The sequence below is a fragment of the Oncorhynchus clarkii genome, unplaced genomic scaffold (assembly GCF_045791955.1).
Source record: "Oncorhynchus clarkii lewisi isolate Uvic-CL-2024 unplaced genomic scaffold, UVic_Ocla_1.0 unplaced_contig_9596_pilon_pilon, whole genome shotgun sequence".
Taxonomy (NCBI): Eukaryota; Metazoa; Chordata; class Actinopteri; order Salmoniformes; family Salmonidae; genus Oncorhynchus; species Oncorhynchus clarkii.
In genome coordinates, this window is record NW_027257954.1 from 159,832 (window position 1) to 174,178 (window position 14,347).

At 47.5% G+C, this 14,347-nt stretch overlaps 1 protein-coding gene across 1 annotated transcript in view; it reads right to left on the minus strand.

The window, feature by feature from the left end:
* Window positions 1–1,764: 1,764 nt before the first annotated feature.
* LOC139394234 (collagen alpha-1(XIV) chain-like) overlaps window positions 1,765–14,347 on the minus strand; it is a 229,138-nt gene continuing 216,555 nt past the window's right edge. The window contains exons 47-48 of the mRNA XM_071142256.1: window positions 6,727–6,882; window positions 1,765–2,807 (exon numbers count right to left, since the gene is read on the minus strand). Of these exons, the coding sequence (XP_070998357.1) occupies window positions 2,278–2,807; window positions 6,727–6,882 (686 nt within the window). The 3' untranslated portion in view covers window positions 1,765–2,277. The remainder of the gene's footprint in view (window positions 2,808–6,726; window positions 6,883–14,347) is intronic.

Here is a 14,347-nt window from a genome sequence, read left to right on the forward strand (position 1 = left end):
GATGCTATGTTAGCTAGCTGGCTATGGTTATCCAACACAACACTGGAACTCTTCCAAGTCAAAGTAAACTTTTGGTTTTACAAATGTATCGCCAATGGGTCCCGCCGGTGTAACTGCTAACTGACTGTAAAGTTACTGCATGATTGTAGCAGGTTTACTAACGCGTTACTAATTAGTTCTATTGGCTTTGTTTTACTAGGACGGTACTTTGGCTAATACCGTGGCAACGATGTAGGCTGTGTGTAGCAGTTATGACATGGTTTGGCTTGGAAAGTTTTTTTTTTTGCCTGGTCATATACAGTTGATGTGTTGTGCATTGCAAGTCCAAACGAAGGGAAAAGGTGAGAGGAGGAGAGAGCAGAGTTTTGAGAGAATACAACGTGGCTGCTACGAATGTGACCTGTGTTTACATGTGAACAGCGGTGTATTCATTTCCAGCGATTTCTGTTGGGAAAAACGTTTCTTAAACGGAACGAAACGGGGATAAACATACCTGAATTTGTCCAATAAAAACTCTTCTTTGCAACTGTTGGACTAATGACTACACTCTAGATCAGCTAGATGCAGGCAAGAGTGTTCAAGGCAGTATTGAACGTGTCACTGTCCGTCCAAACACTTTCTCTCAACCTGTGTGCACCTACGTTGTAATCTTTAATTCATAGTCTAGGTTGTATCAACATCATGATGGGTATAGGAACAATTAGAGTATCATGTAGGGGCCTAAACCTGTCACTGTTATATTGAGCTGGGTGAATGGAATATGAATGACAGTCATCCAATATGCTGTAATAGAAATAAGGCTGTGCTCATGAGAAAATAAATGGTCCTCCCTCATCTTCAACGGCACCAACCGCCACTGACTTATACCTAGTTGTCACAGGCCCTACCCGTGGTGGACAGTGAGTCACATGTCAATCAGACAACAGAACTTATACCTAGTTCTCACAGGCCCTACCCATGGTGGACAGTGAGTCACATGTCAAACAGGCCCTACTAATCAAACACCGAGCTACAGAACACTGTTGAATTACAGTTTTATTGGTTATAAAACAAATAATAAAGTATAAATAAATAACTTCCTAAATCAGTTTCAAAGGTTTGGTGGTCTGGTCTGATGAGACATGTCACTGGTACCTGTTAGTTCTACATTCGGAATTCCATTTCTGTCCAAAAACACAAATTAGACCACAGGCCTAACTATATTCAACACTCTCCTCACAGTGGACGGGCACCACGTTGCATAATCATCATAATAACAACAACAACAAATTGGGAAAGGCAATAAGGAAAACATTAAACTTCAGATTTGTGGCGCTCATCACAAGTCATTCCAGCACCACCTCTGTCGTTGCCTGTGACGAGAGTAAGCGAAACTAACACCCAGTCGGACAAGACCAAGTCCAAGTCCATGTCAATTAACAATGTGATAACAGTACGATTGGACAAGACCAAGTCAATCAACAATGTGATAACAGTACGATTGGACAAGACCAAGTCAATCAACAATGTGATAACAGTACGATTGGACAAGACCAAGTCCAAGTCCATGTCAATCAACAATGTGATAACAGTACGATTGGACAAGACCATGTCAATCAACAATGTGATAACAGGACGATTGGACAAGAACGCTTGAGAGTCTTACAATAGCTGTAGTTTTCTTTGATAGGACAGTGGTTAAAGTTTGGTTCCTTAAAGTTTAGGCATACTTAAAAAAAAAACAAATTCCTCATCGTACAATAACAGTGGGGGGGGGGGGGGGGGGGGGCTGCTTCAACAGAGGTCACAATGTATCATATTAAATCAAGAAGAGAGGACACTGTACACAAATACTGAAGAATCATTGTGAGAACTGGCTTGACAACTTAAAGATTGAGGGTCAAGTCAACATGGAAGCACTGTAATGTAAATGACACATGGTTATAAAGAGCTGACAGACTGTTCAAATGTCACCCGTTCATAATCTCAAATTACAAAAAGACGTTTGACTTTATGTCACATCAACCCAAAAGACACAGTCCAGTCATCCTCGATGCGCTGGCTGAAAGGCTGCATGCAACTTCACTAGAAAGGTAAGTGATTTTAATGTACGTCACTGGGGATAGCTTGTCTTCCTCAGTCCCCCTACATCCCACACACCAGCATTTACAGAAATCAGGCACTTTTTTAGGTATATCCTAATCTGACAGCGCTCTCATACAGGAATAGCATACAGGAGACCCTGGCTAGCGACACGGGGGCAACTGACGCATACCGAACATATTTTTGACATCTTCATCAACCCACAGGGACATAGAGAGGTGGTTGGACTGTCTGTCCAGTCTGGACTTCTCCAATCACCTCCACCTCTCCTTCAGAATCTGCTGCAACATCGCTCCTCTGTCCAGTCTGTCCTGTCTGGACTTCTCCAATCACCTCCACCTCTCCTTCAGTATCTGCTGCAGCATCGCTCCTCTGTCCAGTCTGGTCTGTCTGTCCTGTCTGTCCAGTCTGGTCTGTCTGTCCTGTCTGGGCTGTGTTAGCGGTGGCTCTTCTCTGTGTGACCACGTCTCTGGAGAAACGGCTCATCATTATCCCTGGGGACCTTAGCTCAGTGTCCTGGGAGTGGGATTGGGGTGCAGGGTGTGCAGGGGGGTGAGGGTAACTGGGCTGGTAGTACTGAGGTGGGTAGCCTCTATACCCAGCGAATGGGTCTTCTTCCTCCTCATCTTCCTCGTCGTCTTCATCATCGTTGTTGTAATTTCCACGGGGGTCATAACGGCCAGTGGGGTGATAGTTTTGGTAGTTGGTGTGGGGGAGTTGTTGTACTATGGTGGGGAACATCTGGATCAATGGGGTGTCATCACTAGCAACCTCTTTCTAAACCACCACCGCTAAGTTAGCTTGTTGTCTGGGGTTGTTAGCTTGTTGCCCGGGGTTGTTAGCTTGTTGCCCGGGGTAGCATCTGGGTTAGCAGAATGACGTACAGGAGAAAGCAGACAGAGAGCCACAGGCACAATATTACTGCAGTGAGAAATAAGAACACAGTGTGTAGCCGTGCCTGTATAAGAGAGAGGGTGAGCCACACCAGTGGGAGTAAGTGGGAGTCTGATTAGTATTTGTCATTCACAAGGATACCTTGATCAGGAGAGAGAAGATATACACAGGGAGGAAGGAAGATGGCGGCTGGTGGCCGGCTGGAGAAAAGCATTGTCTAGGAAACAATATCTTCTGATTCATGTCTTTTATAAAAATCCAGATGGGTTGTTTTCCAAGCGGGGTGATGTGAAGCGAGGTTAGCAAGATCAACACACAATGTCTGATGACGGGCAGAGATAGATGGAGACTGAAGCAATGTCTGATGACAGGCAGAGATAGATGGAGACTGAAGCGATGTCTGATGACGGGCAGAGATAGATGGAGACTGAAGCGATGTCTGATGACAGGCAGAGATAGATGGAGACTGAAGCAATGTCTGATGACAGGCAGAGATAGATGGAGACTGAAGCTATGTCTGATGACGGGCAGAGATAGATGGAGACTGAAGCGATGTCTGATGACAGGCAGAGATAGATGGAGACTGAAGCGATTGTTTGAACACGGCGGTGGTGATCTCAGGAGGTAGTGAGGGGTGAAGGGAGGAGGGGAGTGATAGTCTCTATGTGGGGAAGAAAAGATGGGAGAGCGGCACAGAGAGGGTGGCTGAGGGTCTCTATGAGGGGAGGGGAGAGGGTGGCTGAGGGTCTCTTTCTGTGGGGAGAGGAGAGGGTGGCTGATGGTCTCTTTCTGTGGGGAGAGGAGAGGGTGGCTGATGGTCTCTTTATGAGGGGATAGGAGAGGGTGGCGAGGGTCTCTTTCTGTGTGGAGGGGAGAGGGTGGCTGATGGTCTCTTTATGTGGGGAGAGGAGAGGGTGGCGAGGGTCTCTTTCTGTGGGGAGGGGAGAGGGTGGCTGAGGGTCTCTTTATGTGGGGAGAGGAGAGGGTGGCGAGGGTCTCTTTCTGTGGGGAGAGGAGAGGGTGACTGATGGTCTCTTTATGTGGGGAGAGGAGAGGGTGGCGAGGGTCTCTTTCTGTGGGGAGGGGAGAGGGTGGCTGATGGTCTCTTTATGTGGGGAGAGGAGAGGGTGGCGAGGGTCTCTTTCTGTGAGGAGGGGAGAGGGTGGCTGAGGGTCTCTCTGTGGGGAGAGGAGAGGGTGGCTGAGGGTCTCTATGTGGGTAGAGGAGAGGGTGGCTGATGGTCTCTTCATGTGGGTAGAGGAGAGGGTGGCTGATGGTCTCTTTATGTGGGGAGGGGAGAGGGTGGCTGATGGTCTCTTTATGAGGTGAGAGGAGAGGAGAGGGTGGCTGATGGTCTCTTTATGTGGGGAGGGGAGAGGGTGGCTGATGGTCTCTATGAGGGGAGAGGAGAGGGTGGCTGATGGTCTCTTTATGTGGGTAGAGGAGAGGGTGGCTGAGGGTCTCTTTATGTGGGTAGAGGAGAGGGTGGCTGATGGTCTCTTTATGTGGGGAGAGGAGAGGGTGGCTGATGGTCTCTTTATGAGGGGAGGGGAGAGGGTGGCTGATGGTCTCTATGAGGGGAGAGGAGAGGAGAGAGTGGCTGATGGTCTCTTTATGAGGGGAGAGGAGAGGGTGGCTGATGGACTCTTTTTATGAGGAAGAAGGGAGGGAGGAGGGGAGGGAGGAGACGGTGTCTGATGGTCTATTTTTGTGCGGCAGAAGGGAGGGAGGGAGGTAGGAGAGGGTGTCTGATGGTCTCTTTATGATGGGAGGGGAGAGGAGAGGGTGGCTGATGGACTCATCGGAGAGGAGAGGGTGGCTGATGGACTATGAGGGGAGGGGAGAGGAGAGGGAGGTAGGAGAGGAAGGGACGTAGGAGTGGGAGGGAGGTAGGAGAGGAGAGGGTGGGAGGAGAGGAGAGGGTGTCTGGAACTAAGAGAATGTTGCTCAGTAGTCATTCTCATATTCCTGTTCCTGTCCTCCTTGAGTTAGAACCAGAACAGAGGAGACAGACAGAGACACAGAGAAACACCTTACGTCAGTACAGATACCAGACCACATAACACCAACATGCTACCATTCCAAAAACCACATGGACCCACTAGTGGTTGTGCTAGTCAGTATCTCTGACTCAGACTGCTGTGTTATGGCAGCTGCTCATCAGAGCTCTGAAAGCAGACAGGCACAACATAGTGCTGTCATCTTTATTTCTCTTTCTTAATGTAAGAAAATGTCATAAAGATGTAGAACAGTGAAATGAGAGTCACACAGGATACATGGTTGTACATCCAGTATACTTACAGTGTAGTAACTCAGACATGCACAAGTTGTGGTGAAGCATTCTAGGTCAAATGTGCACCACACATCGCTGTGAGAGGCACTCCCATCTTAAAGTGATTCAACCACATGTTTAACCACATCTGTGGGAATGAACCAATTGTTCCATGTCCAATAATACCCTGCCTGAATTCAACCCAAACAGCTATAGCATAATGGTCTTAGTGTTAATATCCTTTTAGGTTAGCAGTGAAGTAATAACCAGGCAAAAGAAAGCAGGCCCACTAAGGGGGCTCTCAAGTGGTCTAAGGCCCTGCATCTCAGTGCAAGAGGCGTCACTACAGTCCCTGGTTCGAATCCAGGCTGTATCACATCTGGGTGTGATTTAGGAGTCCCATAGGGCGCGTTTGGCAAAGGGGGGTAGGCCGTCATTTTAAATAAGAATGTGTTCTTAACTGACTTGCCTAGTTAAATAAAATAAACTAAGGACACGGTCACTCATATTAAACATCCATAGTGTGTATAAAACGCCTCACGAGAACATACGGCATAACATTTCAATAGCTCTAAAATACTTTACGAAATTTACAGGGACAATTACAATGTCAATCTCTGTACGATTTACCAGTCGCCAGTAAGTCAGTCACTGAGGAAAATACTTGAACTTTTACTGGTTGTAAAGTCAGGGGCGGAGCCAGACACTGGAGTTGTTTATGTCCTGAAATGATCTGCAATAAACATCGTCAACTGTCTTTCATTTCATCTAATGAAAATAACACTAACTAACCACTGGGCCCCTTCAAAATACTGGGTCAAAACATCAGCTGACTGGAAGGACAGGACTCTCCTGCAACGGCCCATGAAGAGAAGACTTTAGATCTGACACACACAGCACTTACTGTTACTCTCTCTTTCTACATTTCTGTTTTGATTGAATTCAGGAATAATATACATTGAGTTTGCAAAACATTAAGAACACCTGCTCTTTCCATGACATAGACTGACCAGGTGAATCCAGGTGAAAGATATGATCCCTTATTGATGTCACTTTGTTAAATCCACTTCAATCAGTGTAGATGAAGGGGAGGAGACGGGTCAAAGAAGGATTTTTAAGCCTTGAGACAAGTTTTGTATATGTGTCTCATTCAGAGGGTGAATAGGAAAGACATTTAAGTGCCTTTGAACGGGGTAACTTGACACAACTGTGGGAAACAATGGAGTTAACATGGGCCAGCATCCCTGTGGAACGCTTTCGACACCTTGTAGAGTCCATTCTCTGATGAATTGAGGCTGTTCTTAGGGCAAAATCAATATTAGGAAGGTGTTCTTAATGTTTTGTATACTCAGTGCATAACCACACACAGTATCCATCAGATTTACTGTGGCATAAAACCCAGTTCCTCCTAGTAATCTCAGTCCTCCAGTATCCAGAACTTATAGATAGGGATATCTATGTGTTCTGGTGGTGGTTACCTCCAACGTTGTAGCCCAAACAGGAGTTCTGATCGCAGTAGCCAGCAGCACCAGCAGGGCCCGTGGATCCAGGGGTGCCTGGTCGCCCTGGGGTACCCTGGCTGCCTGGTCTACCGGCGGGGCCTTGGCTGCCTGTACGCCCCTCTCCTAGAAGACCTGTGGAGGCAAGATACACAGTTAGTAACAGGACCTACAAGAGGACAAATTACACACCAAAAGCCAGTCTGTTGCTACGGCCGACCATGTTGTAAACTGTAGAGATAAAATAATGAAAACTATGTTTTATGAATCGTCCCCCTTGTTACTTCTGCAATGACGAAGTAGGATGTAAAATAGTCAGTGCGTTGTTGAGTGGCCAGACTGCAGGCAGTGTGTATATATATATGTGTGGGTTCCCTCAGAATAATGCCCTGAACCCAGATCAGACAGTTATTATCCTACTTCTGTTGAAGTTTCCACTACAGAAGCCTGTCCTTCAGCCAAGTCCAGTTTGACTACAGCAGTCCAGTCCCAGTCCAGTTTGACTACAGCAGTCCAGTCCCAGTCCAGTTTGACTACAGCAGTCCAGTCCCAGTCTAGTTTGACTACAGCAGTCCAGTCCCAGCCCAGTTTGACTGCAGCAGTCCAGTCCCAGCCCAGTTTGACTACAGCAGTCCAGTCCCAGTCCAGTTTGACTACAGCAGTCCAGTCCCAGTCCAGTTTGACTACAGCAATCCAGTCCCAGTCCAGTTTGACTACAGCAGTCCAGTCCCAGTCCAGTTTGACTACAGCAGTCCAGTCCCAGTCCAGTTTGACTACAGCAGCCCAGTTTGACTACAGCAGTCCAGTCCCAGTCCAGTTTGACTACAGAAGCCTGTCCTTCAGCCCAGTTCAGTTTGACTACAGCAGTCCAGTCCCAGTCCAGTTTGACTACAGCAGTCCAGTCCCAGTCCAGTTTGACTACAGCAGTCCAGTCCCAGTCCAGTTTGACTACAGAAGCCCAGTTTGACTACAGCAGTCCAGTCCCAGTCCAGTTTGACTACAGAAGCCCAGTTTGACTACAGCAGTCCACTCCCAGTCCAGTTTGACTACAGCAGTCCACTCCCAGTCCAGTTTGACTACAGCAGTCCAGTCCCAGTCCAGTTTGACTACAGCAGCCCAGTCCCAGTCCAGTTTGACTACAGCAGTCCAGTCCCAGTCTAGTTTGACTACAGCAGTCCAGTCCCAGCCCAGTTTGACTACAGCAGTCCAGTCCCAGTCCAGTTTGACTACAGCAGTCCAGTCCCAGTCCAGTTTGACTACAGCAGTCCAGTCCCAGTCCAGTTTGACTACAGAAGCCCAGTTTGACTACAGCAGCCCAGTCCCAGTCCAGTTTGACTACAGCAGTCCAGTCCCAGTCCAGTTTGACTACAGAAGCCCAGTTTGACTACAGCAGTCCAGTCCCAGTCCAGTTTGACTACAGAAGCCCAGTTTGACTACAGCAGTCCAGTCCCAGTCCAGTTTGACTACAGCAGTCCAGTCCCAGTCCAGTTTGACTACAGCAGTCCAGTCCCAGTCCAGTTTGACTACAGCAGTCCAGTCCCAGTCCAGTTTGACTACAGCAGTCCAGTCCCAGTCCAGTTTGACTACAGCAGTCCAGTCCCAGTCCAGTTTGACTACAGAAGCCCAGTCCCAGTCCAGTTTGACTACAGCAGTCCAGTCCCAGTCCAGTTTGACTACAGCAGTCCAGTCCCAGTCCAGTTTGACTACAGAAGCCCAGTTTGACTACAGCAGCCCAGTCCCATTCCAGTTTGACTACAGCAGTCCAGTCCCAGTCCAGTTTGACTACAGAAGCCCAGTTTGACTACAGCAGTCCAGTCCCAGTCCAGTTTGACTACAGAAGCCCAGTTTGACTACAGCAGTCCAGTCCCAGTCCAGTTTGACTACAGCAGTCCAGTCCCAGTCCAGTTTGACTACAGCAGTCCAGTCCCAGTCCAGTTTGACTACAGCAGTCCAGTCCCAGTCCAGTTTGACTACAGCAGTCCAGTCCCAGTCCAGTTTGACTACAGCAGTCCAGTCCCAGTCCAGTTTGACTACAGAAGCCCAGTCCCAGTCCAGTTTGACTACAGCAGTCCAGTCCCAGTACAGTTTGACTACAGCAGTCCAGTCCCAGTCCAGTTTGACTACAGCAGTCCAGTCCCAGTCCAGTTTGACTACAGAAGCCCAGTCCCAGTCCAGTTTGACTACAGCAGTCCAGTCCCAGTACAGTTTGACTACAGCAGTCCAGTCCCAGTCCAGTTTGACTACAGCAGTCCAGTCCCAGTCCAGTTTGACTACAGCAGTCCAGTCCCAGTCCAGTTTGACTACAGCAGTCCAGTCCCAGTCCAGTTTGACTACAGCAGTCCAGTCCCAGTCCAGTTTGACTACAGCAGTCCAGTCCCAGTCCAGTTTGACTACAGCAGCCCAGTCCCAGCCCAGTTTGACTACAGCAGTCCAGTCCCAGTCCAGTTTGACTACATCAGCCCAGTCCCAGTACAGTTTGACTACAGCAGTCCAGTCCCAGTCCAGTTTAACTACAGCAGTCCAGTCCCAGTCCAGTTTGACTACAGCAGTCCAGTCCCAGTCCAGTTTGACTACAGAAGCCCAGTTTGACTACAGCAGTCTAGTTTGACTACAGCAGTCCAGTCCCAGCCACAGACCCAGTTCCATCCATGAACACACATTCCAATGTTTGCTGACATGGCAACAATCTGAGGCGTTGTGTTGCTCAGTGAGATATGAGTGGAATCCTCATCCTCATCTACAGAGTTCTGTTCTTTTGGATCTAAAAATATCCTCCCTGATTTCCATGACAGTAGTAAAACCCATGCCAGGAACCACAGTCTCCTGATGTTTCATCGTGAACTTTCAGAAAAGTTGTTTTTGTCATTTATAAATGTCAGAGTTGTCAGAGTTGAGAATCGATTAAACAACAATCAGATGCATTGTCCTGTATTGGTTTTCTGCTTAAAAAAAATGGTAGTGTACAAAGGAGAATCAATACAAAGGGTTTGTTTCTCCCCCAAAAAATATTATAGACAGCAATCCAAGACAGGTCAACTTTAAATCCAAAAACACATGAGGATTTTTCTGATGTTATTAAAACGTTTCAAACGTTGTTTTCTTTACAGAAGATCCCTAGTAAGAGGAATTTCACTGCAAGTCACAGTGTGGTCTGAATACACAAGAGTTTTTCAATCAACAAACTAGTGGGGCCTTTGATTGACATGTTTTTATTCAAGTGTGTCCGCCGTTAGTGTCCCATGAAACCCAACCTGGCCTAGAAACACCTCTCATCATAGTGTCCCATGAAACCCAACCTGTCCTAGAAACACCTCTCATCATAGTGTCCCATGAAACCCAACCTGGCCTAGAAACACCTCTCATCATAGTGTCCCATGAAACCCAACCTGGCCTAGAAACACCTCTCATCATAGTGTCCCATGAAACGCAACCAGTCCTAGAAACACCTCTCATCATAGTGTCCCATGAAACCCAACCAGTCCTAGAAACACCTCTCATCATAGTGTCCCATGAAACCCAACCTGTCCTAGAAACACCTCTCATCATAGTGTCCCATGAAACCCAACCTGGCCTAGAAACACCTCTCATCATAGTGTCCCATGAAACCCAACCAGTCCTAGAAACACCTCTCATCATAGTGTCCCATGAAACCCAACCTGTCCTAGAAACACCTCTCATCATAGTGTCCCATGAAACCCAACCAGTCCTAGAAACACCTCTCATCATAGTGTCCCATGAAACCCAACCTGTCCTAGAAACACCTCTCATCATAGTGTCCCATGAAACCCAACCTGTCCTAGAAACACCTCTCATCATAGTGTCCCATGAAACCCAACCTGTCCTAGAAACACCTCTCATCATAGTGTCCCATGAAACCCAACCTGTCCTAGAAACACCTCTCATCATAGTGTCCCATGAAACCCAACCTGTCCTAGAAACACCTCTCATCATAGTGTCCCATGAAACCCAACCTGGCCTAGAAACACCTCTCATCATAGTGTCCCATGAAACCCAACCAGTCCTAGAAACACCTCTCATCATAGTGTCCCATGAAACCCAACCTGGCCTAGAAACACCTCTCATCATAGTGTCCCATGAAACCCAACCAGTCCTAGAAACACCTCTCATCATAGTGTCCCATGAAACCCAACCAGTCCTAGAAACACCTCTCATCATAGTGTCCCATGAAACCCAACCAGTCCTAGAAACACCTCTCATCATAGTGTCCCATGAAACCCAACCTGTCCTAGAAACACCTCTCATCATAGTGTCCCATGAAACCCAACCTGTCCTAGAAACACCTCTCATCATAGTGTCCCATGAAACCCAACCTGTCCTAGAAACACCTCTCATCATAGTGTCCCATGAAACCCAACCTGTCCTAGAAACACCTCTCATCATAGTGTCCCATGAAACCCAACCTGGCCTAGAAACACCTCTCATCATAGTGTCCCATGAAACCCAACCAGTCCTAGAAACACCTCTCATCATAGTGTCCCATGAAACCCAACCTGGCCTAGAAACACCTCTCATCATAGTGTCCCATGAAACCCAACCAGTCCTAGAAACACCTCTCATCATAGTGTCCCATGAAACCCAACCAGTCCTAGAAACACCTCTCATCATAGTGTCCCATGAAACCCAACCTGGCCTAGAAACACCTCTCATCATAGTGTCCCATGAAACCCAACCAGTCCTAGAAACACCTCTCATCATAGTGTCCCATGAAACCCAACCAGTCCTAGAAACACCTCTCATCATAGTGTCCCATGAAACCCAACCTGTCCTAGAAACACCTCTCATCATAGTGTCCCATGAAACCCAACCTGTCCTAGAAACACCTCTCATCATAGTGTCCCATGAAACCCAACCTGTCCTAGAAACACCTCTCATCATAGTGTCCCATGAAACCCAACCTGTCCTAGAAACACCTCTCATCATAGTGTCCCATGAAACCCAACCTGGCCTAGAAACACCTCTCATCATAGTGTCCCATGAAACCCAACCAGTCCTAGAAACACCTCTCATCATAGTGTCCCATGAAACCCAACCTGGCCTAGAAACACCTCTCATCATAGTGTCCCATGAAACCCAACCAGTCCTAGAAACACCTCTCATCATAGTGTCCCATGAAACCCAACCAGTCCTAGAAACACCTCTCATCATAGTGTCCCATGAAACCCAACCAGTCCTAGAAACACCTCTCATCATAGTGTCCCATGAAACCCAACCTGTCCTAGAAACACCTCTCATCATAGTGTCCCATGAAACCCAACCTGTCCTAGAAACACCTCTCATCATAGTGTCCCATGAAACCCAACCTGTCCTAGAAACACCTCTCATCATAGTGTCCCATGAAACCCAACCTGTCCTAGAAACACCTCTCATCATAGTGTCCCATGAAACCCAACCTGTCCTAGAAACACCTCTCATCATAGTGTCCCATGAAACCCAACCTGTCCTAGAAACACCTCTCATCATAGTGTCCCATGAAACCCAACCAGTCCTAGAAACACCTCTCATCATAGTGTCCCATGAAACCCAACCTGTCCTAGAAACACCTCTCATCATAGTGTCCCATGAAACCCAACCTGGCCTAGAAACACCTCTCATCATAGTGTCCCATGAAACCCAACCAGTCCTAGAAACACCTCTCATCATAGTGTCCCATGAAACCCAACCTGGCCTAGAAACACCTCTCATCATAGTGTCCCATGAAACCCAACCAGTCCTAGAAACACCTCTCATCATAGTGTCCCATGAAACCCAACCAGTCCTAGAAACACCTCTCATCATAGTGTCCCATGAAACCCAACCAGTCCTAGAAACACCTCTCATCATAGTGTCCCATGAAACCCAACCTGTCCTAGAAACACCTCTCATCATAGTGTCCCATGAAACCCAACCTGTCCTAGAAACACCTCTCATCATAGTGTCCCATGAAACCCAACCTGTCCTAGAAACACCTCTCATCATAGTGTCCCATGAAACCCAACCTGTCCTAGAAACACCTCTCATCATAGTGTCCCATGAAACCCAACCTGTCCTAGAAACACCTCTCATCATAGTGTCCCATGAAACCCAACCTGGCCTAGAAACACCTCTCATCATAGTGTCCCATGAAACCCAACCTGTCCTAGAAACACCTCTCATCATAGTGTCCCATGAAACCCAACCTGGCCTAGAAACACCTCTCATCATAGTGTCCCATGAAACCCAACCAGTCCTAGAAACACCTCTCATCATAGTGTCCCATGAAACCCAACCAGTCCTAGAAACACCTCTCATCATAGTGTGAAACCCAACCATGAAACACCTCTCAAAGTGTCCCATGAAACCCAACCTGTCCTAGAAACACCTCTCATCATAGTGTCCCATGAAACCCAACCTGTCCTAGAAACACCTCTCATCATAGTGTCCCATGAAACCCAACCTGTCCTAGAAACACCTCTCATCATAGTGTCCCATGAAACCCAACCTGTCCTAGAAACACCTCTCATCATAGTGTCCCATGAAACCCAACCTGTCCTAGAAACACCTCTCATCATAGTGTCCCATGAAACCCAACCTGTCCTAGAAACACCTCTCATCATAGTGTCCCATGAAACCCAACCAGTCCTAGAAACACCTCTCATCATAGTGTCCCATGAAACCCAACCTGTCCTAGAAACACCTCTCATCATAGTGTCCCATGAAACCCAACCTGTCCTAGAAACACCTCTCATCATAGTGTCCCATGAAACCCAACCTGTCCTAGAAACACCTCTCATCATAGTGTCCCATGAAACCCAACCTGTCCTAGAAACACCTCTCATCATAGTGTCCTATGAAACCCAACCTGTCCTAGAAACACCTCTCATCATAGTGTCCCATGAAACCCAACCTGTCCTAGAAACACCTCTCATCATAGTGTCCCATGAAACCCAACCTGTCCTAGAAACACCTCTCATCATAGTGTCCCACGAAACCCAACCAGTCCTAGAAACAACTCTCATCACAGTGTTGGATTGTCTGTATAAGGTGGTAGTGAATGGGGAATCCTTCCTCCATCATGCATTGTCTGTATAAGGTGGTAGTGAATGGGTGAATCCTCGCTCCAGCATGCATTGTCTGTATAAGGTGGTAGTGAATGGGTGAATCCCCCCTCCAGCATGCATTGTCTGTATAAGGTGGTAGTGAATGGGTGAATCCTCCCTCCAGCATGCATTGTCTGTATAAGGTGGTAGTGAATGGGTGAATCCTCCCTCCAGCATGCATTGTCTGTATAAGGTGGTAGTGAATGGGTGAATCCTCGCTCCAGCATGCATTGTCTGTATAAGGTGGTAGTGAATGGGTGAATCCTTCCTCCAGCATGCATTGTCTGTATAAGGTGGTAGTGAATGGGTGAATCCCCCCTCCAGCATGCATTGTCTGTATAAGGTGGTAGTGAATGGGTGAATCCCCCCTCCAGCATGCATTGTCTGTATAAGGTGGTAGTGAATGGGATGCATATACACACATGTATTATCTGGGATTTCTAAATGCTGGAGGGAGGATAAGTGGGGGGGTGAAGGGAGGATGACGAGGAGAAGTAAGATGGAAGGTGAGTGGAGGGGGTGAA